This window comes from Neomonachus schauinslandi, chromosome 15 (assembly GCF_002201575.2).
Source record: "Neomonachus schauinslandi chromosome 15, ASM220157v2, whole genome shotgun sequence".
Taxonomy (NCBI): domain Eukaryota; kingdom Metazoa; phylum Chordata; class Mammalia; order Carnivora; family Phocidae; genus Neomonachus; species Neomonachus schauinslandi.
The window spans coordinates 58,926,138-58,950,879 of NC_058417.1; the positions used below are offsets into that span (position 1 = coordinate 58,926,138).

Sequence of the window (24,742 nt, forward strand, 5' to 3'; positions counted from 1 at the left end):
CCGCGGGTCCCCGCGGGGCTGGGGTCGGGCTGGCGGGAGTCGGGGGGCGGCACCTCCTTCCGCCCCACGGAGACCGCGGCAGAGCCCCGAGCCGTGTCCCCGCTCCGGGGCGTCCTCCGGCCCGGTGTCCCCTGGGTGTGCGGCCTTGGCGCCTGGAAACCGATTTGCTGAGTCACTCGCTGCACTTTGTCCGGGACAGCTGTTGCATTAAAGAGGCTTCTCGGGCCCCGCTGTCCAGGGGCCGGTGCGCGTACCGGGAGGGTACGCCGGGGTGGGGCGGTGGCGGACTGAGCAGTGTGCTTTCGGGGCCCAGAAGCGGGGCGCCGTCTGTGCCGGCGGCTCGTGGGGAGGACGGTGAAGCCCTGCGGGCGCTGGGGCCCGAGGTTGACCCTTATTCCCAAAGCGCGTAGCAAGAGGTCTGGTGGTGGGCAGTCCCGCAGGCCGGGCGACCGGCGAGGCAGGCCCAGTGAGGAGAGCAGGGTGAATAGGAAGGAGTTGCAGGTGAGGTGTGTGCATCAGTGGAATGGGCAGTCCAGCATGGGGTCTGGACTAAGCTTGGTCTGGCAAAGCCAGTTAGTTCATCAAGAGATGGACTGTGTGCCTGGCAACCCAGCCGCCAGGCCAGACACCGTGGCTCACAGGCCTGTCGTCTGACTCCTAGGTTCTGGAGGACACATGCCGCCGACAGGACTTCAACCCCAGCGAATACGATCTGAAGTGAGTTTGCTAGGGTCCAATCCGTGCACCCCTCCCCAGCGCGCTGCCTGGGGCTTAAGCCAACATGTTCATTTTCTCACAGAAACCCAAAGTCAAGGCGTGGGCAGGGCCACACTCCCTGCAAGCCTCTAGGAGAGGAGCCTCCCTTATCTGCCCCAGCTTCTGGGGGCTCCCGGGCTTGCTCTCAGCCTCTGCCTCCTCCTCAGGTGGCCTTTTCCCTCTGTGTTGTGTGTCTCTTCCTTTTCTGTCTCCTATAAGGACACTTGTCATTGGATTTAGGGCACACCCCAATCCAGGATGACCTCATCTCGAGATCCTTAACTGAGTTATATCTGCACAGTCCTTATTTTCAAGTAAGGTCACATTCCCAGGTTTGGGGGTTAGGATGTGGATGTGTCTCTTTTAGGGGTCTCTGCAGAGGGTTTTTGTGCATTTGTTGTATAAGTTCCTGGTGGGGCTCTGGGGGCAAGAGGACGTGGTCTTGCAGAAATGGGGAAAACTCAGCAAACTGTGGGCGGCTCCGGCGGCCTCTCGGCCCTGGAGTTGCATGCATGGGTCTCTGTGTGTGGGCGTTTTTCTAGAGAGAGGGCTTTCACCGGATTCTCGAGTGGTCTGAAGCAACAAGAGGGTCAGAACCCCGCCTTGGTGGGGTGTGGGTTTCTGTCCCACCTGAGGAGCTCTTCACCTTAGCAGCATGTCTTAGTGGTATGGCTGTCTTCAATCAGGGACGGAGAGGAACCCGTGGCGTGGGAGCCTGCTTTCTTGGGCCTCGCCCGTACTGCCACTCAGAATCCCAGGGCCGTGCTCCGTGCTGGCTGTCCCCTGGCATATGCTGTTACAGAGCCGTGTGCTCTCTTCCCCCCGGCCCCCACACCTGTCAGAAGCAGGTTAGAACTTTCTGAGCAGAGCTAGGTACACGCCCCTCAGTCGCCCCGGGGTGTGTTTTTATTTTCTGAGCCTGTACTGGGGCCTGTTGCTGCTTTAGGCCTGGTGGGGGTGGGCAGCCCCTTGGTCTGCCCCAGAGGGTGACCCGTTTCTGGTTTCTCCCACTTGCTCTGTTCCTGTATGCTCAAAGCTGAGTCAGTGCCCACTTTCTCTTTTCTTTGGAAGACCCACTACAGACAGGGACCCGCTCTGTCCCTGCAAGCTTGCAGGCTTACCTCTGTTCCTGCAGCCTTGGGGGCACTGGCTGGGAGGTGGCTGCATGGACATGGCACATCGCTCAGCTTGTCCCCTGCTCCTAGCAGGGCTGTGCCGGGCACTGTATGGAAGCTGGCCTGTGTTAGGATCTGCAGGGCAGCCTGTGAGCTGTGGCTTGTTTTGCAGGTTTCAGAGGAACGTGCTTGACCTCTCTCTCCAGTGGAGATTTGCCAATCTGCCCAATAATGCCAAGCTGGAGATGGTGCCCATCTCCCGGAGCCGCGAGGGGCCTGAGAACATGGTAGGTGGCTCTCGGGGCAGCCAGCGACACTGCTGCTTCTGGCTCTTGCATTCAGGCTGTTTGGGCTGCAGGATGCTTCGGCATGCTGAGCAGACGGGAAGGTCTGTTGCAGCGGTCAGAGGAGCATGAGGGTAAACGAGGCCAGTGTGCCAGGCAAGGCCGTGTCCTCACACCCACACCGCTGTCTGGGGGTCACCTGTGGATTGGAAGTGAGCCTCTTCAGTCTTTGCTCTGACTTTGTCTCTGGGGGAGGTTACTTGTGGTCTGTCAGCAGCACTTGCCCAGCCTGGTGACTCTGGTCATAGAATCGCGATTGGAGCCAGCAGAGGTCTGTGGGATGTTGAGTGCAGCCTAGTTTGGGAGGAGGACCTCACGGGCCTCGCCTGGACCACGGCCCGAGTCTTTGACCATGGCCTGCGGTGGTCCACCGTATCAGTAGCTTTTAGGTTCTAGAGATTGAGTGGATGACCCCACGGTTATCACGGGTGTAGACGACCACAGTGCTGGTTGCTCACTTCTGTGTGTCTCTGTGGGTCCTGCAGACACCACAGGGAAGGCAGCCTCCATCCCTGTTAAGAGGCAAGGAAGCTCGGGCCCTGAGGACGTCAGTTAGCTCTCCGGAGCCTACCAGGACTCGGGCAGTGGGGACTGGCCCCAGCACCCCTCTTTTCCTCACGACTGTGGTTCTCAAACTTTCAAGTGGAAGGAACCCTGACTTCCCTTGGGGATTACTTGGGGCTGCTGGGGGTCGTAGGAAAATTCTCTTGCACCTGCACCCAGAGCACTCCCTCTTTGTTACTGGGATTCGGTGCAGATTTGCACTTGACCACGTGTCTGGCCAGAGCTGCGTGTAGTAGGACTGGAGAACCCAGCACTCGCCCGTAACAGGCGGGGCTGAGGGAGGTGCTCATGGGTGTTGGACGCACGCTCGCCTCCAGGCTCTGTGCATGTGTGCCCTAGTGTCTGTCACTCTGCAGAGGGACCAGAGAGGAATTTCTTTTCTTTTGGGTTATAGACCCAAGTCCCTACTTACGGACGTAGTTGTTAACCACGAAGCTGCAAATTTGTGCTCATTTGTGAAGAAAGCTCAGGAGGCATAGCACGCTCGTGATCTACTGCTGCACGACAGGTTAACCCCAGGTATGGCAACTTACAACACAGCGACAAGCAGACGTTGCAGAGCGTTCAGGGGGCAGCTTCCCACGTGCCCGCAAGATCCTTGCAGGCTCTCTTACCTGTGCCCTGAGACTCGGACGTGGGCCTGGGGTGGCACAGCTGCTTTCCTTCCTGACTAGGTTTCCTATGCCTGCACCCCTCAGGTTCGCATCGCTCTGCAGCTGGATGATGGCTCTAGGTTGCAAGACACTTTCTGTTCGGGCCAGACGCTCTGGGAGCTTCTCAGCCATTTTGCACAGACCAGGTGAGCGTTGGTGGGCAGGTTCCGGGCTCTGCCCCACTGTGTGGAGAGGATGCTGCTGGGTCAGTGGGGCTGGTCCAGAGCCACAACCCTGAGGTTTGCCGTGGCCCGAGGCCGTGCCTTTGGGGCTCTGTGATCCTGGTGAGAGGACTGGTTTGAGATGAGGGAGGTGCCTGTCCAGCAGGTCCTGGCTGCCCACAGCTCATCTTTTTTACTGGGTTTTCTCTCATGACAGTGGGGCCGTCTGTGTCCTCCTGGAAGGGCAAAGCTGTGCTTCTGTCATTATGGGGGGCTCGGTGAGCAGTGAGGGGAACAGGGGGCTCCTCAGTGGACCAATGTTTTAGGTATAAAAGTTCCTTATTGTGAAAACGGGTCACGTTTAAAAAGAAAATCTTAATGGTATTTGATGTGTCAGTTTCCATCTGGTAATTGACGGTTTAAATGTTATTTCTGAAGGTGTCAGAACAGTAGCACTTTACTTTTTGGTCTCTCGTTTTGGCATGGAAGTCTTTGTCCACTTGTGGAAGTCTTGGCTCGCGGAGTGGAAGGGACCGTGGGAGGGTGTGGTGGTCACTGTGTGGCCCTGGCCGGTTGTGTGTGGGCCTCCCAAGGGCGCTGTGAGGATGGGGTGAGTGAATGTGTCTCCAGTCCTGAGAACAGCCCTGGCCCTGAGGTTTGTGTGTTTGGAAGAGGGGACTCCGGGTAGGGCCCTCCTGGTGACAGAGCCTCGCCATAGGACAGCCCACTCTGATCGCGGTGCCCATGGCCCCTGCTGTCCCAGAAGCGGACTCCTGCCCCCCCCCCCCAACCCGAGCTGTTCTGTTGGGGCTCCTCCTCCCGTTTCTGATGTGCTGGTCCTTTTATTTATTTATTTATTTATTAAATGCTTTCCCCCCCCCCCAAAATTTTTAATTTTTTTACAGAGAGAGAGGCAGGAGAGAGGGAACACAAGCAGGGGGAGTCGGAGAAGGAGAAGCAGGCTTCCCATGGAGCAGGGAGCCCGATGTGGGGCTCGATCCCAGGACCTGGGATCCTGACCTGAGCCGAAGGCAGACACCCAACGACTGGGCCCCCCGGACACCCCAGTGTGCTGGTCCTTTTAATGACATGGTTGTGGGAGCTGCTGTGCCAAGACCAGGTGGCTCCCTTCCGCTCCCCCCGAGCCTGGGCCCTGGCAGCCAGCCTTCCTCCCCGGCGCTCCCAGGAGGACTTGGCAGCCCCCTGTTCGCTGGCCAGCCGCAGTGGTGGCCTCCCTGCACTCTGCCAGTGGTGTCTTGTCCGACCTGGGCTTCCCGTTAGCTGGGTGAGGCCGGGCTGCTATTACCCTACTTCCGGAGGAAGGACGGGATACCTGGAGGAGGAGGTGCTCCTCAAAGCTCAGGGGCCAGGGCCACGGGTGCTCGCCCTCAGTGGCTGTGCCTGTTTGTCCTTCTTTCGTCTGGACTGCTCCGGCCCGGCGGGGCTGCAGCAAGCAGTCGGGGCCTGGCCTTGCCAAACTTACCGAGAGGGGCACAGGAACTGATAGGGGTACAGAGCTGTAAGAAGATGTCACAGAGCGGAAGGGAGGGCACCCTGGGAGGCCGCGGGGCAACAGTTTCTGGGTGGCGGGGGAGGTCTCAGCTGCACCAGGATCTGGGAAGGAGCCTTCTGGGCCAAGGAGACAGCAAGTGCAAAGGCCCTGCAGCAGAAGCGAGGAACAGGAAGGATTCACGGGATAGTGTGTGTTGTTGATCTTCCTCCTGAAAGGCAACTAGACCAACACTGAAGGATTTCATAAAGATACAAGGCAGAGCCCAGGCAGTGGCCGCACCGGATCGTGGGTGGGGTGGGTGATGGCTGGGCAAGGAGGCAAGAGGGGGAAGACAGTGATAGATGAGGCGTACGAAGGCGGGTGCCTTAGCTCCTCTCCCGCTTTGTACTGCTGGTACTGGAGGCCGTGTTCTGGGGACGGTGAGCTTCAGGGCTCTCCGGACTGGGGGTGCTGTTCCAACAATGGGGGATATGAGAGCCTGACCCCCGCCCCCCCCGGTGGCTCCCACAGGCGAGTGAGCAGGACAGCGGGGCCTCAGACCCATGAGCTTCGGCACACACCCCCGGGCTTGGGGCCACTTGACCCCCAGCTGTGACTGACCGATCCCCCCGTGAAGCACCAGGAGCTGGGGTTGGAGGGTCCATTCCCAACACTCAGAAACACGGCAGGCCCGCCTGCAGAAGGGCCTCAGGTCCCCGGCCGCAACACCGGGAAGGCGGCTGAGTGCCTGCAAAAACTGTAGGAAAAGTGTTTATTCTAGAATTATCTATCTGTCGAAGTATCAGTGAGAGGGGAGGATGGAACAAAGCCGTTTCTAGGCCTGGAATTGCCCGTGATCGGAGGAAGCTGCCGAGACCACTCCGCCAAAGGGCAGGCGGGGTCCACCGGGAGGAGTGGGACGTGGGTGCAGGCTGGGAGTCCTGCCTGGGGGAGGGGACACACCAGGCCCTGCTCTCGAAGATGGGCCTGGCTGGTGAGGAGTAGCCCAGAGGCAGGGAGCCCGGCCGTCCTGCCATGAGGACGCTCCCTCCAGAGGAGGCACCTGTAGGTACAACTAAAAACAAAACGAGCCGCACTGGAAACTGAAATCCTAAAGGAATCAGCATCCCCTGTGGTGATGCGCCTTTCAGGACCGCCGGCCGGGAAACTGCTGATGGAGTTTAAGGAACCGAACGGGGTGGAGGCAGCTCTTGGGAGAAGTGGCCTCGCACCAGGAGGAGCTGAGCCTCTCTGGTTGGCAGCGGGGCGTCCATGAACGTGCGCCCGCGTCCTTTGTTGTGCACAGAGCAGCGTGCATCCTCTCCGCGTCGCGCTCTCTAGAAGCGTCCTCCCAGCGCCTGGTGCAGTGCTGTGCGGATGCTCCTGTCTGAGTGCCACCAGTGCTGGCCAGCTGCCCATCTGGGCCCCCAGGTCCCCTCCGGCGGTGCATTCTCGGGGAAGGGTGTGAGGCCAGCAGATAGGCCCTGCGCTGAGTTTCATCTCAAAGGCGGTGCGGCTTTTCTTGGGAGCTGGTGTTCGCTAACCACAGGGCGGGATTCACGTGAGGGAGGGCAGGTGGCATCTTTGGCCCCGGGTCACGGCCCGCGCCTGATTAGCTGGTGATGCGCACTGGGACCATGTGGGGGCGGCCCGCCACGTAGGGATGCTGTGGATGTGGACACGTGCGTGGCCCCCCGACAGACCCTCCCGGGGGATGACACGCGCTGACTCACCGCGGCTCCCGTGCCGGCCGGGGGCTGGCGGCTCTGGGAATTCCGAGTCTCCACAGAGTGGGATGAGCGGGAAGCTGGTTTTTCTGGCTGACGCTTTCAGGAGAGGTGAGTGTCGGAGAGCAGCGGGTGTGCCGGCAGGGAGCTGTCGGAGGGGAGCACAGCATCCCGGGGCCACTGGTGGTCAGGTGAGGCTCCTCTGCACAGCGGCCCTGCCCTGACCACCAGCATGTGGATCAACCAAGTGGCCACTGGACACGCCGCCTGGACTGCACGTGCGGGCCACAGAGGTAACTCAGACTTTCCGGGTAGCCACATCAAAGAACGGTAAGAACAGGTGCAATTAATTTTGGGATTATGATTGACTTGACTCCGTGTGTCCGAAATGTTAGGCTTTGCATACGTGATTAACGGGAAAATGAGGTATTTCTACATTCTTTGTTGGAGGGAGGGCTTTGAAACCTGGCGTGTCTCACACTGGGACTGGCCTCCCCGTGGCCTGCAGCCATGTACGTGCTGTATGTGGGGTTGGGAGCCGCCGTGGACACTGCTGGCCTCCGTGTGGACTGGCCGGTCCTCCCTACTTCTCAGCTCTCTGCCGCAGGGAGAGGGGCTCGGACCTGCAACTCCCGGGCTGGGCTCGTCCCTGGTGCCCGGGGTCCCTCTGCTCCCCGCCTGGCTTCACGCAGGCCGAGCCTGCGCTCTGTGTCTGCGCCGTTCACCTCACTGGTGGGAAACACAGGGCTTCGGATGTCCCTGGGAAGGGCAGGCTGTCCGCGTGTTTCACTCAGGGTTGTGTGACCCCGGGGCACGGTGGGCTGCAGAGGGGGCTGCCTGTGAGCTTGGGGACCAGCCGTGCTCCCGCCGAGGAGGGTGTTCGCTCAGGGTTCTTGGCCACCGTCCCCCATCTTTCCTTGGGAAGGAAAGGAAACTTCGCTCTTGAACCCGTCCCTGCTCAGTCCGCCCTGGAGGAGGGGACCCTGTGGCTCCGTCCGGTCCTAATCTCCTTTCTGTGTTGGGGTACGTGTGGCCTGGCCCCTTGGGGTGTGGCCTGGCCTGAGGTGGGCCTCCCGGTGGCAGCTGAGCCTGAAGTCCCAGCTCTGTTGGTTTGGGTTGGTTTCTGTCCATTTTGTTCTGGCCTGGGGAACGCGGTGGCAGGCTTGTGTTGGCAACACCTGTGTTTGGACCGGCCCGTCTTGGTCAGGCCCAGTTAGGTGAAGTAAATAGAAAGGTCTCCAGAAACCTGGCTTGCCCCGCCCCCCCCCCAAGCCCAGTGCCCTGCCGGGAGCTGGCCCCAGGTGGACGGACATCTCATGCCTGTGGGGACAGCACGTTTGTGGTGAATGCAGAAACTCTGCCCTGCCCGGCGTGCCTGCTGGCCCCTGGCCCGACCAGAGGAGCATGTTTGCTGGCCGCAGGTGGAGCTAGCATCCTCCTGCCGGGCTGGGCGACGTCTGCCGAGGGGCGGCAGGCGCCCACAGAGGCTCCGCACCAGGCCCGGCCTTGAGTGATGCCTGTGGCTCTGGCTGGGCGTGGGGCATGGGGCGTGGGAGCAGGCCGGGGCACAGGGTCGTCCTCAGGAGGCCCTTGGCCCGGCTCCCTCCAAGAGCCTTGGGGCTTTGCTGAGGTCTCTGTTGCAGGGAGCAGCGGGCCGAAGCTCAGGACCGTCCCCGGTGCGCTGTTCTTGGAGAGAGAGCTCTGCTCATTGGCTGGGAAGGTCCAGAAGCCGTTGCGGCCGCCCCTCCCCTGGCTTGTTTACAGGCCTTCCTCAGATCCCCACACAGGGAATCCGATCCCTCCGGAGGAGCCGCACATCAAAGCCTGGCTGGCGTTTGATGTGCAGGGGCCTGGAGGGCACAGAGGCAGGCAGGCCTTCCCCGGGCACTGCCCTGCGCCTGTCGGTTTGTGATTTGTGGTACTCACCATGGCATCAGGTGCCCGGGGAAGGACTTGGAGAAAGCATGCCTGGCCAGAGGTCCTGAGAGCGCAGAGAGGACTCCCTCGAGCGTGGTGGGCGTCGGCACGGCCAGCGTGTGGTCAGCCAGATTTCTGAGTCCAGAGGGTGCCAGGACTCCCCTCTCTTTCTCTTTGCCCCAGGACCTTGTTTGCTGGACACATGTCCCTCGACTGAAGTTCCTTCGTTTTTCCTCTGATCTTCAGTAAGAAGAGTGTGTGGATCAGGGACCCTTTTTGGGGGTCCTCCGTTTTCCTGAGGCCTGGGCTCAGGGGGTCTTGGTGGGAGCTCCCTGGCCCTGCTGTGCCCGCGAGGTCCCACCTTTCATGGCCAGCCCCCTGTGTTGCTCTGGTCGAGGCCGGCAGTCTTGTCTGGGGAGCAGCTTCATCGTAGGCATGGGTGTGAGGAGAGCACGGGGTGAGCTCCATGGGAGGCTGTTAGCCGAGGGACCCCCCAGCTTCCTGTGGGGGTGTTGGGAGGCAACAGGGCTGGCCAGGCTTGGGCAGGAGCAGGGCCGCCCCTCCTCCCCGGGTCCCAGTAGCTAGCTCTGGATTGTGGGTCTCTGCTCTGGGCAGCACGCAAAAGCAAAACCTGAAAGCAAACAAGAGGAAGAGAGGGGAAAACACCACGCCGAGTCGAGCCAGGGGACTGGATCCCAGGTCTCGAGGACGGGGTGCGTCCAGAGTGTCCGTGTGCAGCTGCAAACCCTGCTGCTTCTGGTCACCAGCTCAGCTGCTGAGTCTTCTGCTCCCTGGCACGTCTGTGTGTTAAGCTCCGAGCCCTGGTGGGGCAGCGCCGCGGGGCCTGCCGTCACTCCAGGCCTCCCGCTCTGGTGGGCCCTGCCCCTCGGATTCGCCCTGCGTGGAGGAGGGGGACCGGATGGGGCACTCCAGGTGTGGTCTTGAACGGGCATTCACAGGGGCTGGCGTTACGGCGACGTGTTAGGAGACACGGAAGCGAACGTCCCCTCGCTTTGGCGCCAGCAGCTTTAGGGCTCCAAGGCCAGGCCTCAGCCGGCCTGCACCCTGTAACCTCCACGGTTAGCACAGGGCCACAGGGCAGGAGTTGGGGCCAGGTGTTGCGCGGGCGTGTGTGTGTGCATGCGTGTGTGCTTCCGGGGGACTCTTCCCTCCCGTCTCAGGGTCCCGCTTACAAGGGGAGAATGCCCACTGCCATCTTACCGGGCAGCGCGGCCTCAAGGAGAAGAGGGAAGGTGCTATGGCCCTTGGTGACCTGGATGGCAGTGTTGAGGGGTGGGGATGTCTGGTCCGTTTGGTATCTCCTGGACGACGGAGACATGTCTTTGTGGAGCGTCTGTGGTGTTTCTGGCCCGTCTGCCCCCGCGTTGCCCCGGTGCCCAGCCTGTGTGCGTGTGACAGTGGCTGGGGCGGGCGTATGGTCCGCCCCAGCCTCTCCTGGCACTTCGTGGGGACGCCGATTTCAGTGGCTGTCGGGAGCCCTCTGCCCGGTGCTCCTCGACCGTGTGGGCGTGAGGGCCTGCTGCCGAAGGGGCATCACTGCCGCCCTCCTGCATCACGGCCCCTCTTGCCCTGGGTGCGGGCTGCAGGCTGACAGGCCAGCATGCGGGCTCTGCCCCCGGCATGGCCCACTTAACGGGTGCCTGCCCCAGCTGCTCCTGGCACTTCAGGGGTCAGCAGTGCGCCCGGGGGACGGCTTCACGTAGAAGCCAGATCACAGGGCTCCAGGCCTCGTTCTCATTGTTGGCCCCACAGCCGACCGTGAGCCCCCCACAATGGACCGTGACCCCCCCACAGCCGACCGTGAGCCCCCCACAGCCGACTGTGACCCCCCCCCACAGCGGACCATGAGCCCCCCTTTGGGCAGGTGTCTCCCCGCCGGTGGCTGGCCGCCTCCTTCTGGCGACGCTGCGGTGGCCGGGCCGGTTCCTTGTCCTGCGGGGCGCGCTGGGGGTGCTGGGGGGGGGCACCCGCGGCTGGCTGTGAGGGTTCCTTTGCCCCCCGCAGGGAGCGTCTGGAGCAGCCGTGTGAGGCGAGCCCGGCCTGTGTGTACATGAGGGATGAGGTAGGTGAGCAGCCCGGCCCCACCGCCTGGCCCCCTGTCACCACACGGGCCCAGCCCCGCTTTCCAATCTGGAAAATTCTCTCAGACCCGCCTTCAAAGCAGCAGCCGGGGAGACAGCCTCTGAAAGCGCGGTGTGTTTCATGGAAAAAAGCAGAGTGGCGGCTCCGTTGGCAGCACGGGCCGCCCGGGCCGCTCCCCAAACCTCCTCGACGCCCTGTTTGTTTTCCCAGCGTCTCTCAAAGCCTGAGAGTCACAAAAGTGGTTTCATTTTAATAAATATTTGCTTTGCTCCGTGTTTTGATCTTTTTCAGAACCCAGCGCAGCACGGTGCGGGCGTAGCCTGCCCCCGTCCGCCCGCCCGCCCGTGATGGGGGACCCTCCTGGCGCTGGGTCCCCTGGCTCACAGGGGCTTTTTGTTTTGACCCTGGCCAAATGCCCTCCCCTGGCCCTGGGTGGCCACTGTCCCCAAGGGGCCCCGGTGTGGACGGGACCTGCCCACCTATTTATCCCCGCTCGAGGTTCCCTGACACGGGGCTGTGCGGGGCAGGGGTCCCAGGGCTGCTGGTGGGAGGTACCTGGGGGGACACATCTTCCCCCAGAGGACACAGACGCTGGGCCTCGGGCCCCTGGGCGTGGATCGAGGCCGTCATGGTCGGGTCAGCCCACAGAGGTGGTCAGCGGGCCAGGTGTGGCTAACTCAGGCCTGAGCCGTGCCCGCCCAGGCCGCAGATGGGGTGGGGTGGGGAGGCGGCTGCAGACCAGGCCAGCCGACAGACTCTCGGGTGCAGGCCGGGGTGCGGGAGCTGGTGTCCCACGGGGGCCGGCTGTGACCGTGCTCAGGCCGAGGGAGCCAGCGTGAGGTGCCCTTGTCCAGGGCGGCCGGGTGGGGAGCACTGTCCACGAGGGGTCAGCCATGTGTCCTGTTCTCTCCTCACAGGTGACGGGCAGAGCCTCCTTGCAGGCCACGACGCTCCAGTCCCTAGGCCTCACGGGGGGCAGCGCCATCATCAGGTGGGGGAGCCTTGGAGTCATGTTGAGTGGGAAAACGGGGTCTGAAGGGAAAGAGGGAGAGGTGACGGGAAATGTGCCCCACCCCCACCACGGCCCCCTCCCCTCGACCTGGGGCCCTTGCCTGACGGCCGCTCCTGCCCAGGGGCCTGGGCTACGGTGGCCGGCTGGTGGGGCGGAGGCTGACAGCGCCTTCGGGGGGCTGAGGTTGGCTTGGTCGTTGCCAGAGGGGAGTGAGACCCAGCAGGGAGACGGCTCTGTGTGGGGTTTCACTCACTTTCTGAGTCTGCACCCTCAGGTTTTCCATGAAGCGCTGCAGCTCTGCTGGGGTCGCCCGGAGCAAAGCCCCAGGAAGTCTGACCGTTTCTCTTTCGGCCGACCAGGCCGCCGGCAGCCCTCTGCTTCCCCTGGATTCAGCAGGGCTCAGCCAGGGGGACGTGAGCCATCAGGACGAAGCAGGCATCTCGGGGGCCGGCTGTGTGGATGCTCAAGCCAAGCAGATCTCCACGGAGCCTGCCCCCGCCCCCTTTGTCCCTTTCTCAGGTGGGGGGCAGCGACTGGGGGGCTCCTCCGGGTCAGCCAGGTCTCTGATGTCGCCCTCAGCCAAATTGCCTAAGTCCTTCTCCAGCCCTGGAGGCCCCTCCGAGCCGAAGAAGTCTAGGCCTGGCCAGGAGCCCCGGCCAGAGCCAGAGCCGGTAAGAAGCGGGGTGGGTGCTGGGGATCCTTCCTCCTGACCTCAGTTAGCCTGGGGGTGCGGTAGGGTGGATGGGTGCGTGGTCATCTCTGGGAACTGATTGTTTTGTCTTAATTTCATTGAGGCACGATTTTAGATGTGCAGTGTGATAGATTTTGATTAACTCGTGTGTCCCTGTGAGCACGGTCACAGCCAGGAGAGTCCACATGCCTGGTGGCCCTGAGCACCTGTGCGGACTCTGAGCACCCCTGTCCCAGGCGGTGCCCCTGAGCCGTCGCCCTCCACCCTTGTGCCCGGGCCAGCCTGTTGGCCAGCTTTTGACTTGAAGGCAGCTTTGGCATCTCCTGGCTTGTGCTGTGTTCCCGAGTCGAGGTCCCTGCATCCGGTTGGCGGTCTCCTGCCGCTAGCTAGTGGGCATGCAGGGCAGGCCTCCTTTCTTTCAGTTCATTCATCTGGTGAGGTTTTGGGTAGATTCCCCCACCCCACCGTGCCATCCTTGCTTTCCAGGGAGCGATCCCGTTTGGGTGACGTATTATTAACGGTTTCCTTGTGAGTCGGAGTTAATGTTTTAGTTGAGCATCTGTGGTTCGCGAGTAAAGCGCCCGTTCTTGGTGCTGAGACACACCCACTTGTGTCTTGTCTCTTCTGGGGTCCTTCTTGCTTCCAGATCACACATCTGGGGAGGCTGGAGGGTCAGGGGCACCGGTGCCTGTGGGGGGGGGGGGGGGGCGGGGAAGACCCGGCTTTAGGATGGAGCCTGCGTCCTTCCAGAGGGGCACACGGCTGGGACTTAATCCTGCTGCATTGCTGAGCCACCCTCCATGTGTCCTTGCTGAGTAGATGGGGCAGGGGCGGGGGACACGAGCCAGTCCCGAGTCCCGTGACCGTCCGTCCTGGGGAGACAGTGGTGGTGGTGCCCTGGCCCCATACTGATGTGTGGGCCGTGTCAGAAACTCATCTGCAGTCCCCGCTCTCATGGCCTTTGTGACCCGGGCCTGGAATCAGTGGCCGAAAGCAGACCTGTGTGGTTGGGGTCTGACTCCGTCCAGGCCTGCTCTTCCTGGGGATGCCTGCGTTTGGGGGCTGGACCCTGGGGCCAGGACTGGCTGTCCCTTCTCCCACACCGAAGGCACAGAGGACTCGGGGCATACGGCCTGTGGGCCGTTGGCTCCTGCTCACCCGGGCAGGCCCTGGCTCTCCGGATCTCTTGGGAAGCTGCAGATGGCCCTATGGACATTTGGTGGGGGGGGGCGGGGGTCTGCTTGCGCTTTCCTGGAGGTGGTTGCTGTCTGGGCATAGGGTCCCAGTGCGTCCCCGGGCTCTGAACCTGGGGCCCCCAGGCAGGAGGGGTCCCTGGGAGGGGCCGCCTGGCCGCCAGCAGCGTGTGCCTTTGATCTGGGCGCCCCAGCAGCTGCCTGATTGTGGAGCGTCCCCCGCCTGCCTGCCCGCCTGCCTCGTGCCTCCTGTCACTAACAGCCCCACACCCGGAGGGCTGGCCGGCCACATGGTGTCTGCTTTGTGTCCCTTTTCAGCCCTGGGGGGGAGGGAAGAAGGGAACAAAACAGAACTTTTGGGGGAACTTCAAAGGTACACTTTGGTAATCAAAAGGAGTTTCCAAGTTTTCCATTAATGTTTTGCCTGTGTGTGGTTTTGGATTTAAATAAAGAGTCAGAAGAGACAGGATAAAATATAGGCAGGTCCTCGGCTGAGAACTGGGATGGTTTACAGACCCGGGCGGCTCTTGCCTTTGATGTCAGAACATTAATTATTAGAAGGTAGTTTTACTGGCCATCAGAGCCGGGTGCGGGCAGAGGCTGGGGCTGCCCGGCGGCCCCTGGCCTGTCCTTTGAAGTCCTTCCGCCGGCCCGGGAGGCCGCCCTGCAGCCCTGTGCGCGGCTGGGCCGCAATCCCAGGAGGCGTTCCCCCCCCGCCCCCCAGCCAGTATGGGGGTCTCTGATCAAAGGCCCCGATGCCCTGGGCAGGGCAGGCGGCTGACGGCAGCCTCCCCTGCCTGCCCCTCACCCTGCGGGGCTTGGTCTGCCCCCTCAGAGGACCTGGGACCCTTCGGTGCCTCTGCCTGCACCTCAAGGCAGGTGTCAGCCTGGCCTCTGGCCGTCCCCGCTCCCTGGTTTGTGGGCAGGTTTAGAGCACGTGAGACTGGCAGGAGCCCCGCCAGGGCCTGGGGGTCAGAGCAGACCACGAGCGGTACCCCTTGCTGTCCTCCTCCTCTCGTCCTGGGGCACCTCTCCTAACATCCTCCCGTGAGCACGCCCCGCTGTCCCCCGTGTGTGGGCCCAGGGCATGGTTTAAACTTGTCCTAGTCATACGCGGTCCGTGTTTATGGCCGTCCCCAGGCTCCAGCAGCAGCCCAGGGGTCCAGCCGTGGCCTTAATTGGAATGCCGTGGAGGCTGGGTGGCAGATGGGTCGTGGCTTGGAAGGTGCTGGCCAAGCCATGCAGCAGGTGCCCTCCAGCCGTCTCTGCCGCGGCTGGATTTGGGGGAGAGGAGTGCAGCCTGCACACCGTAGTGGAGAATGAGCACGCAGGGACCCCGGACGCCCAGGCAGGGCCAGGCGGGGCCGGGCGGCCTTGTCAGTGGGGCTTGGGGGGCTTGTCTTCAGGCCCCTGCCCTGATTGGACCCAAGGGCTCTCCGGGACTGTTCCCACCACGTGGCGTCCTCCCCTCTGTGGCTTGCTGCCCTCTCGCTGTGTGTCTTCGCTGGGCTCCTCGGGGGCAGCTGCCGGGCCTCTGACTGAGGAGACCCCACACCACAGCTTGCACTTGCTTACTTCCGGACTTCGGGGGGCTCGCGTGTCTCGTCCACGGTGGCAGTGGTCTGGTCTTGCCATGGGCGCGTGGGGGCCTTGGCCCCCCCCGCCCCTTGTCTCCTCTGCTCGGTGCTCTCGGTAGTTGCCGGACCTGGCGGCCTCGCCCTCTGGCTCAGCCCCGCGGCCGGGCAGGGCGGAGGGCGCCGGCTCTGTGAGTAACTCGGGAGGTTTGGCCTGTGGCCATCCAGTCCTGATTCATTTAAGCTCCAAGCCATAAGGGGAAAAGCTTCACATTCCCTCTGACCAAAGACCATTGTCAGAGGACAGTCTGGGCTGGGAGTGGGGGAGACAAACAAGAGCCCTCACAGGAAAGCTGGAAAATCTGGGCTTGAGGTCACCCCCAAGTCGATTTTACATTTTTTTCTCTGTGTGTCATCACGTCCCGGAAAATTACTGTCGAGAAAACGAACCCTGAGCAGTGGTGAGGCCACTTCCGAAAGGAGGGGATCCGGGTGCCCGCTGGACGCTCGGCCACTTGCGAGGCCGCAGCTGCAGGGTGTCGGCCAGCGCCCAGCCTGCCCGGCCCTCCCGGGCCCTCCACGCCAGTGCCGGGCTTTGCCTTCGGCCGCACCGAGCCTGGCGTGGGCCAAGGGCAGGCAAGGCCCCACGGCCTCCTCCACCGTTTTCCTCCTGCGTCCCGTCCTGACGAAGCAGGTCACCTTCCGCCGGCCGGCCGCAGCCAGTGGTCGGTCCCTGCATCCACACCTCCGAATGGGCTGCGTGTCTGTCCAGCATCTGTCCAGCCTTGGGCCATCGTCAGCCGCAGAGGGTGCTCCTGCCCCTTCGTGCCCCCCGGGCTCCCGGCCAGTGTTACCCACTTTGCAGACAGCGTTATGGCCATTGACCTGTCCTGCTTGCTCTCTGTCCACCTGTCCTCCGTTCCGCCATAGCTCTCCCTCATGGCTGCCGCTGCGTGTGTGCTCTGCCTGAGGACGTCTCCTCCTAGAGCTGTGCTGTCCATCCAGAAACCTCTCCCTAAACGCGCCTAGGACGGGAGCCGTGCCTAGTGACTGCCGGGACCAGGAACGGCGGGAGAAGGAACGGCAGAGGAGGGCGGGGTGCTGGCAGAGTGTGGGGCGTGAGCACCAGGGCTCCGCCTGGCGGCTGCTGGGCTCTGACCTCCCCGGCTCCCTTGACCCCAGCGCCTCTCCTCTGCCGTGGAAGGCCACGCGGAGGTGTTAAAGCTGCCTGGCTTCCCCCTCCCATCACTGGGCGGTGGGGTGGTACTTCCTAGCAGCCCAGCCGCGGACTTCAGTCTGTTCCTGCGGGACAGAGCCTCCCTGGGCCAGGACATCAGGAGGTCTGGCCCCGGGCTCTGCTGGTGGCTCTTGCCCGCACTCTGGTTCCTGCGTGGGGCCCGGCTCACGGCTTCTGCGTGACACACAGGTTTCTGGAGCAGAGAGAGATGCGGGAGGAGAGAAGGAATCAAAACCCAGAAGGATTTTGTCCATTTTGTTTTCTGACCGAGAGTCCGTGGCCCCTGAGCAGCGCGGAGCCAGTGGCTGGTGTCCCCCGTTCTGGAAATGGCCTGGGGAGCAGGTTGTGGGCCTTGGGGTCATCAGCACCACCAGCAGCCCACAGTCGCACCCAGGTCGGGTCCTGGAAGTGCCCAGGGGGACCGCGAGAACCCAATGGGCAGGGCTCCCTGGGACTGGCTTCGCCGGCCAGGTCTGAGCGCTCAGCCGTGGACCACACGCCACCGCATGGCTGGGCCCTCCAAGGGAGAGACTGTGACAGGGTGGCCTGCGGGCTTTGTGCTTGAGTGAACACGGCGGTGCCCGGTTCAGGCGCATCCATGTCTTGCCCTCGCTCCCCCCCCAACACCCCGCCCTGGGCGCCTAGGCCAGCTCTTGGCCCTTCTGGAATGCAGGCGCCGTGGCTGTGGGGGGCAGCCTGGCGCCTGGCATCTTGTTATAAAAAGCTCTGGTGTAGACTGCCCGCGGTGGCGCGGGATCCTTGTGGCTTCGGAGGGGCAGCCCCCAGGGGCCTCAGCCAGCCACCTACACAGGCCCTGCTGCCGGGGCCTCAGCCAGCCCTTGGCAGCTGCTCTGCCCCCCTGCCTCCAGGTCAGAGGGGCTTCCTGATGAGAGCCCACCTCCAGTCACTGGGCGTCACTGGGCGTCACTGGGCAGGGAGGTGCTTTGCGAGGCCTGGCCCTGCTGGGCACTTGCTGGACCACAGGGACCTAAGGCCTGCCAGGGTGGACGAGCAAGGCCTCGGGCGTGGCTGGGGAGTTAGCCCTGGAGACCCCGGCAGGTGTGTCGGTCCCCAGGGCAGTGAGCCTGGCCTGCAGAGCAGGACGGGCTGTGGGGATGGCTATAGGGAGGGCCCGCTGGGGAAGGATGCTCCCAGAGCCTGCCAGGCCCATGGCCTGGTACAGAGAGGAGGAGGTGGAGGGCGGAGGGCAGAGGGTGGCCTCCTGGGCCGGAACATGCATGCCCCGGTCAGGCCTGGCCCCCCCCCCCCCATTGCAGCCTTGGTGCCGAGAGGTGTCCCACCGCCGTGGCCGCGTGACTCACAATGGCAGTTACCCCCTGGCGGCGCTTTGGGCCAAGCAAACCCTGCCTCGCGATTTCCTTCCTCCTCCTCGCTGCCAATTAGAAGCGATGCTGTGCATTTCTGCGTCCCCAGGGTGGTCAGAGGGTGGGCTGGGGGCAGCCGGGCCGTGGGGCCAGTGGCTGGTAGGTTTCTGCCATACTTCTAATTTGGGGGCTGTCGCTTCCCCTGCCCTCTTGGGGAGCCCCTGATGTGGCATCAACCAGGGTGATGTTCCCCGAGTTTGCTCTCTCTTTGGGGGACTGTGACAACAGGGAGGTTCCCATGGAGATAGGAGACGAGCACAGGAGCTGGTAGGAAAGGCTGGCCCTCAGCCCACTCCTCGAGCCCCCCAGCAGGAGGGTGCCTGGCCGGCCTGACCTGGCTGTGTTGAGCCTCCAAGGCACCATGCCCTGCCGGTGAGTGAGGGTCTCTGTGTCCGTGTGGCTGAGCAGGAAACATGGAAGGAGGGTCTCCAGTCCTGGCTGTCTGGCCCTGGCCACAGGCTGACTGGGGTGGCCAGTGAGGGTATGGGCTTGGCTCAGGGGTCTGTGTGGCCTCTCCAGCTGTGAGGCCCCAGCGAGCCAGCCCCACAGTCAGGAGTGTGGGCTCCGGGGGGCCTGCTATCATCTGAGCCCTCTGCCCACCAGCCGGTGGATCGGGACCCTGTGGTGTGCCACCCTGACCTGGAGGAGCTGCTCCAGGCCTGGCCTGCGGAGCTGCCGGACGAGTTCTTCGAAGTGACCGTGGACGATGTGAGGAGACGCTTGGCCCAGCTCAAGAGTGAGCGGTGGGTGTGCCTGTTGGCGGCCCCGTCAGTGTGTCCCTGCTCCCGCATCCTCAGTAGCACGTCTGAGGGTCGGGGCCCCCGTCCATCTGGCCCTATGTGGGGAGCAGCCCACGGAGCCTGGCATGGGGACCTTCCACTTGGGTTGGCTACGGAGACCCCAGACCTTCACGCCCCCACCCACTCCCCCTGCAGGAAGCGCCTGGAAGAAGCGCCCTTAGTGACCAGGGCTTTCAGGGAGGCTCAGATGAGGGAGAAGCTGGAGCGCTACCCTAAGGTATGGAGAAGGGCTGGGGGGGGACCTGCAGCGAGCACGTGCCTCGCCCCTGGGCCCCTGGCTGGGGTCACCCGCACTTCCCACAAGGCCTGCACAGCCATGGTTTATGACCAACCCCTCATGTCTGGCAGGCCAGGGAAGAGGCCAGGGATGGCCGGGGCGGGGTGGTAGCTGGCCCTTCTACCTGCCCCAGCCCTGGTGTCTTCTAGCCTGGGTTGGGGGACCTGGCCATCGTGGGCCTAGGGGTGCAGCGGGACTGCTTTTGGCCATTCCTGCTGACACGTTGCCTCCTCGTGGCCCAGGTGGTCCTGAGGGTCCTGTTCCCTGACCGCTACATCCTGCAGGGCTTCTTCCGCCCTAACGAGACAGGTAAGTGGCCCTGCCTGGGCATCTGGCGCGGGAGGGGGGTCCCTCTGAGCCCCTCCAAGCGCCTCCTGGCTTCTTTCTTCCAGGCCATGGGACTGTGACTGCCTGGGGGTCATGGGTCATGGGTGTTTCTGGGCCGTTGCCATCTCTGTGGGGCCAACCGTGAGCTTGCAGAGCATGTCGGGGGTGGGCACAGGGCTGGGGTGCCCAGGTGCTGAGTGACCCATGTGCCCACCTGTTCAGGGCACAGGTGAGACAGGAGTACCCAGAGGACGGGTGGGCCCAGCAACCCCCCGCAACCCCCCCCAACAGCAGGGGTCGCCGGCTTGGGGCTGCAGCCTGGAAGGAATGCGGCAGTGCCGCCAGTCCCAAATGAGGTCCTCGGTGACCTACGCCCAGGACCTTGAGGGCCTCCCTAGGCCAGGGCTCAGGATTGGAGAGCGGGCAGGCTAAGAGGCAAAGGGAGGGACACTCTTGCAGCAGGGTGGGGGCCTAGCCAGGCCGAGCATCTAGGAGTACTGTGGAAGGAACAAACTTGGATTTCCGCCCTGGAGCCTCAATTTGGCTTGAGGGTGGGAGTGATGTCCTGCAGTACCTGAGGCGGACGTGGTAAGCCGCCTGGGGCAGCCCGGGCCTGCAGGGTCGTGGGGGTCTGTGCAGAGGTGGGACCCGGCTTGTTCCACCCCAGAATGGGGCCAGCCCTGGAGCAGGTCTCAGTTGGGGGCCTGTGCCCATCCATGGAGCTCTGTGCTCATCCTGTCCTCCGTTCTCCAGTGGGTGATCTGCGGGACTTTGTGAGGAGCCACCTGGGGAACCCTGAGCTGCCCTTCTACCTGTGTGAGTTCCAGCATCTGGGCGTCAGTGACCCCCGACCCCTCCCAGTTGGGGCTTGAAGCAGTTTTCCCCCTAGAAGCAATACCGTGGTGGGTGGTCCCAAACCTGGGAGCCCCACTGGTGTCTGAGAACAAGTCCAAGGACCGCGGGAATTGGGAAGGGAGGTTGGCTTTTGCCCCACCTCAGCACCCCTGCACCCTCTGCCTCCAGCCTGCCCCCCCCTCCAAGGCTTCTAGGAGCTCCCCCCTCCAAGGGCATTTGGGTAGGGAGGAGTCAGGCCACTGTGCTGTGCAGGGGACTCTGTGGGGCCTGGGCTCCCTGGAGGTAGGTCCGCCCCAGGCCACTGAGCCCCTAAGCCCCCTGCCAGGGTCTTTGCAGCAGCAGAGAGGTGGGGAGAGGGCTGTGAGCTGAGGGGGCTCCTTGGAAACACCCCAGCTGAGGCCGTGGGCCCCGGGCCTCCCCTCCCCCTCAGGCCTGTCTTCCCCGGGGAGCGTGGACAAGGGGTGGGAGGCAAGGTGCTTCCTGCCCAGACAGCTATCTCTTTGCAGTCATCACTCCTCCAAAAAGTGTCCTGGATGACCCCACGCTGACCCTCTTCCAGGTACCGGCACTCGGGCGGGGTGCAGGGGGCCGGGGGTGCAGGTGCAGCTGGCCTGGCTCTGGAGGGTGAGCCTCGGTCGGGAGGATAATGATGCCTTGTAGATGGGTGGACTGGGTGGGGGGCAGAGCATCTCTGAAGCTGGGGCTGGGGCTTTCCAGCCTCCTCTGCTTCCTGCCCCGGCAGGGAGGGGCCCGCCCGGCTGACTGCCAGCCTTCCTGAGCCGGGACGGCCTGCGGGCCGCGAAGCTCCCTGCCCTGGGGTCTGTGTGAGAGGGGGCTCCCCTGGAGGGCCAGGGGTCCAAGGCCTCACCTGCAGGTGGCTGGCTGCCTGCAGGGCCCTGGGGTGGCGGCTGGCAGGCTAGTTCAGCCCCAGGCTGCAGGGGTCACTGCCTTTTCCCCTGGACCCTGAGGCCTCTGTCAGGAATGGGCGCTGTGCCCTCCCCACTAGCTGGTGTCTGCTTCCGCCCGACCCTCCCTATGGCCCCCAGAACTCCTGAAGGTGAGGTGAGGAGCGTTGATTTGGTGTGGTGCCCTGCCCTGCCCGGGGCTGCCTTCCAGAGCCAGGAGAAATGTCCTGTCCCTTTGGCCCTGGGAGGGTAGCCTGGGGCCTCCCCAGCCCTCTGGCCTAATGGTTTCCTCTTCAAAGTCTTCTCAGATATTTTAATTAGTACCAGAGGCCGGGCCTTGTTAAGTGGCTGGCAGGCCCTGCAGAGGTCTGAGCTGGGGCGAGGGGGTCTGCCTCCTTCCTGGGGTTGCCACCATTGTGGGGGACATGGGGCAAGACCCCACAGAGGCTGGAAGCTCACCAAGGAAAGGAGTCAGGGTGGGCGGGAGCAGGGCACTGTGCCCCCCGCCCTCCACGAGCTCCCCCTTCTCAGCCCCCGGGAGCCCTAGAGGCGCTGGGCCTCTTCCTCCATCCCGCCCTGCCTCCTTCCCTCCCTCCTTCGCTGGCCAGCCTGTTGATAAACATTGAATTTAGGAGATGCTTTGGGATGGAGGGGGACCAGCGCCCAGTCCCGCCGCCCCTCCCACCCCAGTTGGGAGCCCTGGGGTGCTGCCTGTCCTCCTGTCCGAGCAGCCTGATTCCTGGTGACACTCTGCCCCCTGCTCCCAGCAGCTGTCTCCTTTCATCCGTCAGCTCTGCCTGGAGCTGCGGGGGCCTCCGCGCGGGGTGGCGTCCCCACCCGCCCGCGATCAGAGAGCTGGCAGGGCTCGGGGAAGGAAGTCTTCCTCCCTTGTGTGGGTGAGCAGGCGTGGGCGCGGAAGCCGCTGGCTTTCATGTCCCTGGCAGGGCTGTGCTCTGGCTGCTGGCTGCCCAGGAGGCTGCCGGGGGGCCAGTCCTGAGCTCCAGAGAGTGACAGCTTGCGGTAGGTGTGAGGGACGGCGGCCCAGCTGCCCCTTTTGGCCAGTGGGCCAGGAGAGGGGGTGCGGGGGAAGGTGGGGCTGTGGACAAGGGTGTGGGAAGAGGTGGGGGTGCCATTGGTGGGCACAGGCGCCCCCGGTGCCCATCAGATCTGCTTCCTTCAGTGCTGGTGCTGTCCTGAGCCCCGGGGACCCCTCTGCCCTCGGCCTCATGTAGGGTCCAGGGGTCAGCTTTAGCCGGTCCTGAAGACGGCCATGATCTGCGTAGAACTTCTCTGCCTGAGCGGAGGGGTAGAGTCTCCTTTCTGGCGGTCGTGGCGGCCTGCTGTGCTGTCCGCTCACCCCTTGTTCGGTTGGAATCCCAAAGATGCCAGCAAGCGAGTGGGGTAGTTCTGGTGGGAGGCTGGGGTCATGAGGAGGTGCCCCAAGGGCCCTGGAGGACTCCTGGCTGGTGAGAGGGGTCCTTCGAGGCTTGAAGCCCTGCAGCCCCCAGGCTGCCCTGCCAGGCGGAACATTCTCGTGCTCACTGAAAGTGGCCATGGTGCCCGGAGGGTCAGCCAAGCTGAGGCTCCTGGGGAGGGCTGGGCCCTGTGGTCCCTGTGCCCCCTTCCTGTTCCCTGGTTTCTGGTGCCTCCAGGGCCCTGGTGCAGGCAGTGCCTCTGAATGAGCCTTTGATCCCAGTGTCAGGATGGGGTGTGGGGTTTTCAGATCTGGCCTGTCCTCGGCCTTGGTCTCCGGGATCCTAGGCTTGGCCTTTGAAGCTTCCTCCAAGAGAGCGGAGGGGAAGGGCTCACCTGGTGGCTGCCCCTTCCACTGAGGGCGGAGGACAAGGACCCTCTGGCCAGCTTTAGGGCTTGCGGCCCTGGTCCTCAGGTGCAGAGGCACGAGTGGTGGACTCTGGGGTCCCCACCTGCAGCCTTGAGTTCAGCTCCCTGCGCGTCATTCTTAACCCACAGCTGAGCAGGAACCCTGCACCACTACCCCCGGGGAAGGAGACTTAGGAGAGGCAGTTCCCAGCCCGCCTGGGTTGGGATGTGGGGGTCTGCCCCCCCACAACAGCACCCTCCCTGTGGGTGGGGCTTCTCACTGCCTGGCCCCCACTCTTCCCCCAGGGAACTCGAGTGTGGGCTTTGGGGGTCTTGGGTAGCGAACTCTCAGAGGTAGCTGACCTGGGTAGCACCTCCCTGCCCAGGATGCTCAAAGCCCCTTGGCTCCAGGAGCCCCCCTACTGCCCGTACCTGGGCCTGGGCCAGCCGAGGGTCCCGCTCTCCACAGGTCTGGGCGCTTCCCCTGAGCCTGAAGGTGGCCCATCTGGCCGTGGCCGCAGACCCCTGCGCCCTCTGTTCTTCGATCCATGCTGCCCGTTTTTCCTCTCCATACCTCCCCGTCTCCTCTACACGTTCTCTCTGTCCACCTTTATCTCTTCTGACCTGTCGGCCTCTTAAAGTCTCTGCTGAGGGTGGGGGCTTCCAGGCCTGGTTCCCCCAGCTTGCACACATTATAAGAACTTCCTCTTCATCTGGTGCTTGGGGCTGGCTCCTAGAAGACCTCTGTGGTCTCCCAGCCGGCCTGGCTTGCACTGGGGTTGGTGCCAGAGGGCAGACTGGTATTGCTGGGCTGGGGGCAGCTCATGGGGGTGCTGGGCAGTGGATTGCGCTTGCAGGAGAGACCTGGCTGGGGCTGTGAGCCTCCTCAGCGGAACCCTGGTCCCGGTGAGTGCCCCTAGCTTCACATGAGGCCCACAAGAGGCCACCACAAAAGTGGGGTGCAGCCCACCTGTCCCTCTCCTGTGGCCTTTGCCCATCCATGATGCCTGCCTGGTGCCCTGAGCTGCCTCCTGTTCTCCCTACAGGCAAATCTCTTCCCTGCGGCCCTTGTGCACTTTGGAGCCGAGGAACTGACAGGTGGGTGGGGGCCCCTCTCTTTGCCCACCATGGCTGGCCGGCCCTGGGCCCAGTGTCCTGGCTCATCATATGCGCCAGGGTAGGGACTTTCTTCCAGTCTGGGAAGGGGATCTGTGCCCGATACCCTATTCCCAGGACAGCCACCTGCCCGGGCCCTGTCCCCTCCCACAGCAGAGCAATAATGGGCGGGGGGCCCCCTCCGTGGCCTGAGGGGGGGCTCGGTGTCCCGCAGGCCTCTTCCTGGAGCCTCGGCTGCTGGAACACACGGTCTCCCCGTCTGCGGCTGACGTGCTGGTGGCCAGGTGAGTGTGGGCAGTGGGGAGGGGAGAGCCCCTGCCCTAGCGCATCAGCCATCCTGTACCCCAGCCTTCTGTCCGCAGGTGCATGTCCAGGGCTGCTGGAACCCCACCCCCGATGTCAGCCCCTGACCCTGCACCCCTTGAATTGGAGCCAATGGCCGAGGCAGGGGCAGTGGGGCTCCCTGAACCCAGCCCCGGGACGGCCCAGCCAGTCAGGAGGGATCTGGGCAAGGTGCCCAAGTGGCTGAAGCTGCCAGGTACCGTAGCAGGGCGCAGCGGAAAGGGAGGGGGTGCCGACCTGGGGACCCCGAGGTCATCCTGGCGTTCACATTGCAGCCAGCAAGAGGTGAGCGCCACCAGCCCGGACGTGCCCCGTGTGCCGGCCGCAGGACCCCTCCCCACCCTGAGCGGAAATAAAGGTGTGAGCTTCTCTCGA

General features: G+C 63.6%; 1 protein-coding gene across 2 annotated transcripts in view; it reads left to right on the forward strand.

Annotated features, from left to right (window-relative positions):
- The window catches only part of ASPSCR1 (ASPSCR1 tether for SLC2A4, UBX domain containing), a 25,415-nt gene extending 673 nt beyond the window's left edge, over positions 1 to 24,742 (forward strand). Inside the window, exons 2-16 of one of the 2 annotated variants that reach the window (XM_021680901.2) lie at positions 662 to 717; positions 2,044 to 2,158; positions 3,478 to 3,578; positions 10,755 to 10,812; positions 11,750 to 11,823; positions 12,119 to 12,515; positions 18,528 to 18,667; positions 18,860 to 18,941; positions 19,244 to 19,310; positions 20,082 to 20,144; positions 20,690 to 20,742; positions 23,956 to 24,007; positions 24,240 to 24,309; positions 24,374 to 24,563; positions 24,643 to 24,742. In XM_021680901.2, the coding sequence (XP_021536576.1) occupies positions 662 to 717; positions 2,044 to 2,158; positions 3,478 to 3,578; positions 10,755 to 10,812; positions 11,750 to 11,823; positions 12,119 to 12,515; positions 18,528 to 18,667; positions 18,860 to 18,941; positions 19,244 to 19,310; positions 20,082 to 20,144; positions 20,690 to 20,742; positions 23,956 to 24,007; positions 24,240 to 24,309; positions 24,374 to 24,554 (1,509 nt within the window). In that variant the 3' untranslated portion in view covers positions 24,555 to 24,563; positions 24,643 to 24,742. The remainder of the gene's footprint in view (positions 1 to 661; positions 718 to 2,043; positions 2,159 to 3,477; positions 3,579 to 10,754; positions 10,813 to 11,749; positions 11,824 to 12,118; positions 12,516 to 18,527; positions 18,668 to 18,859; positions 18,942 to 19,243; positions 19,311 to 20,081; positions 20,145 to 20,689; positions 20,743 to 23,955; positions 24,008 to 24,239; positions 24,310 to 24,373; positions 24,564 to 24,642) is intronic. The other variant, XM_021680900.2, reaches the window with a different exon arrangement.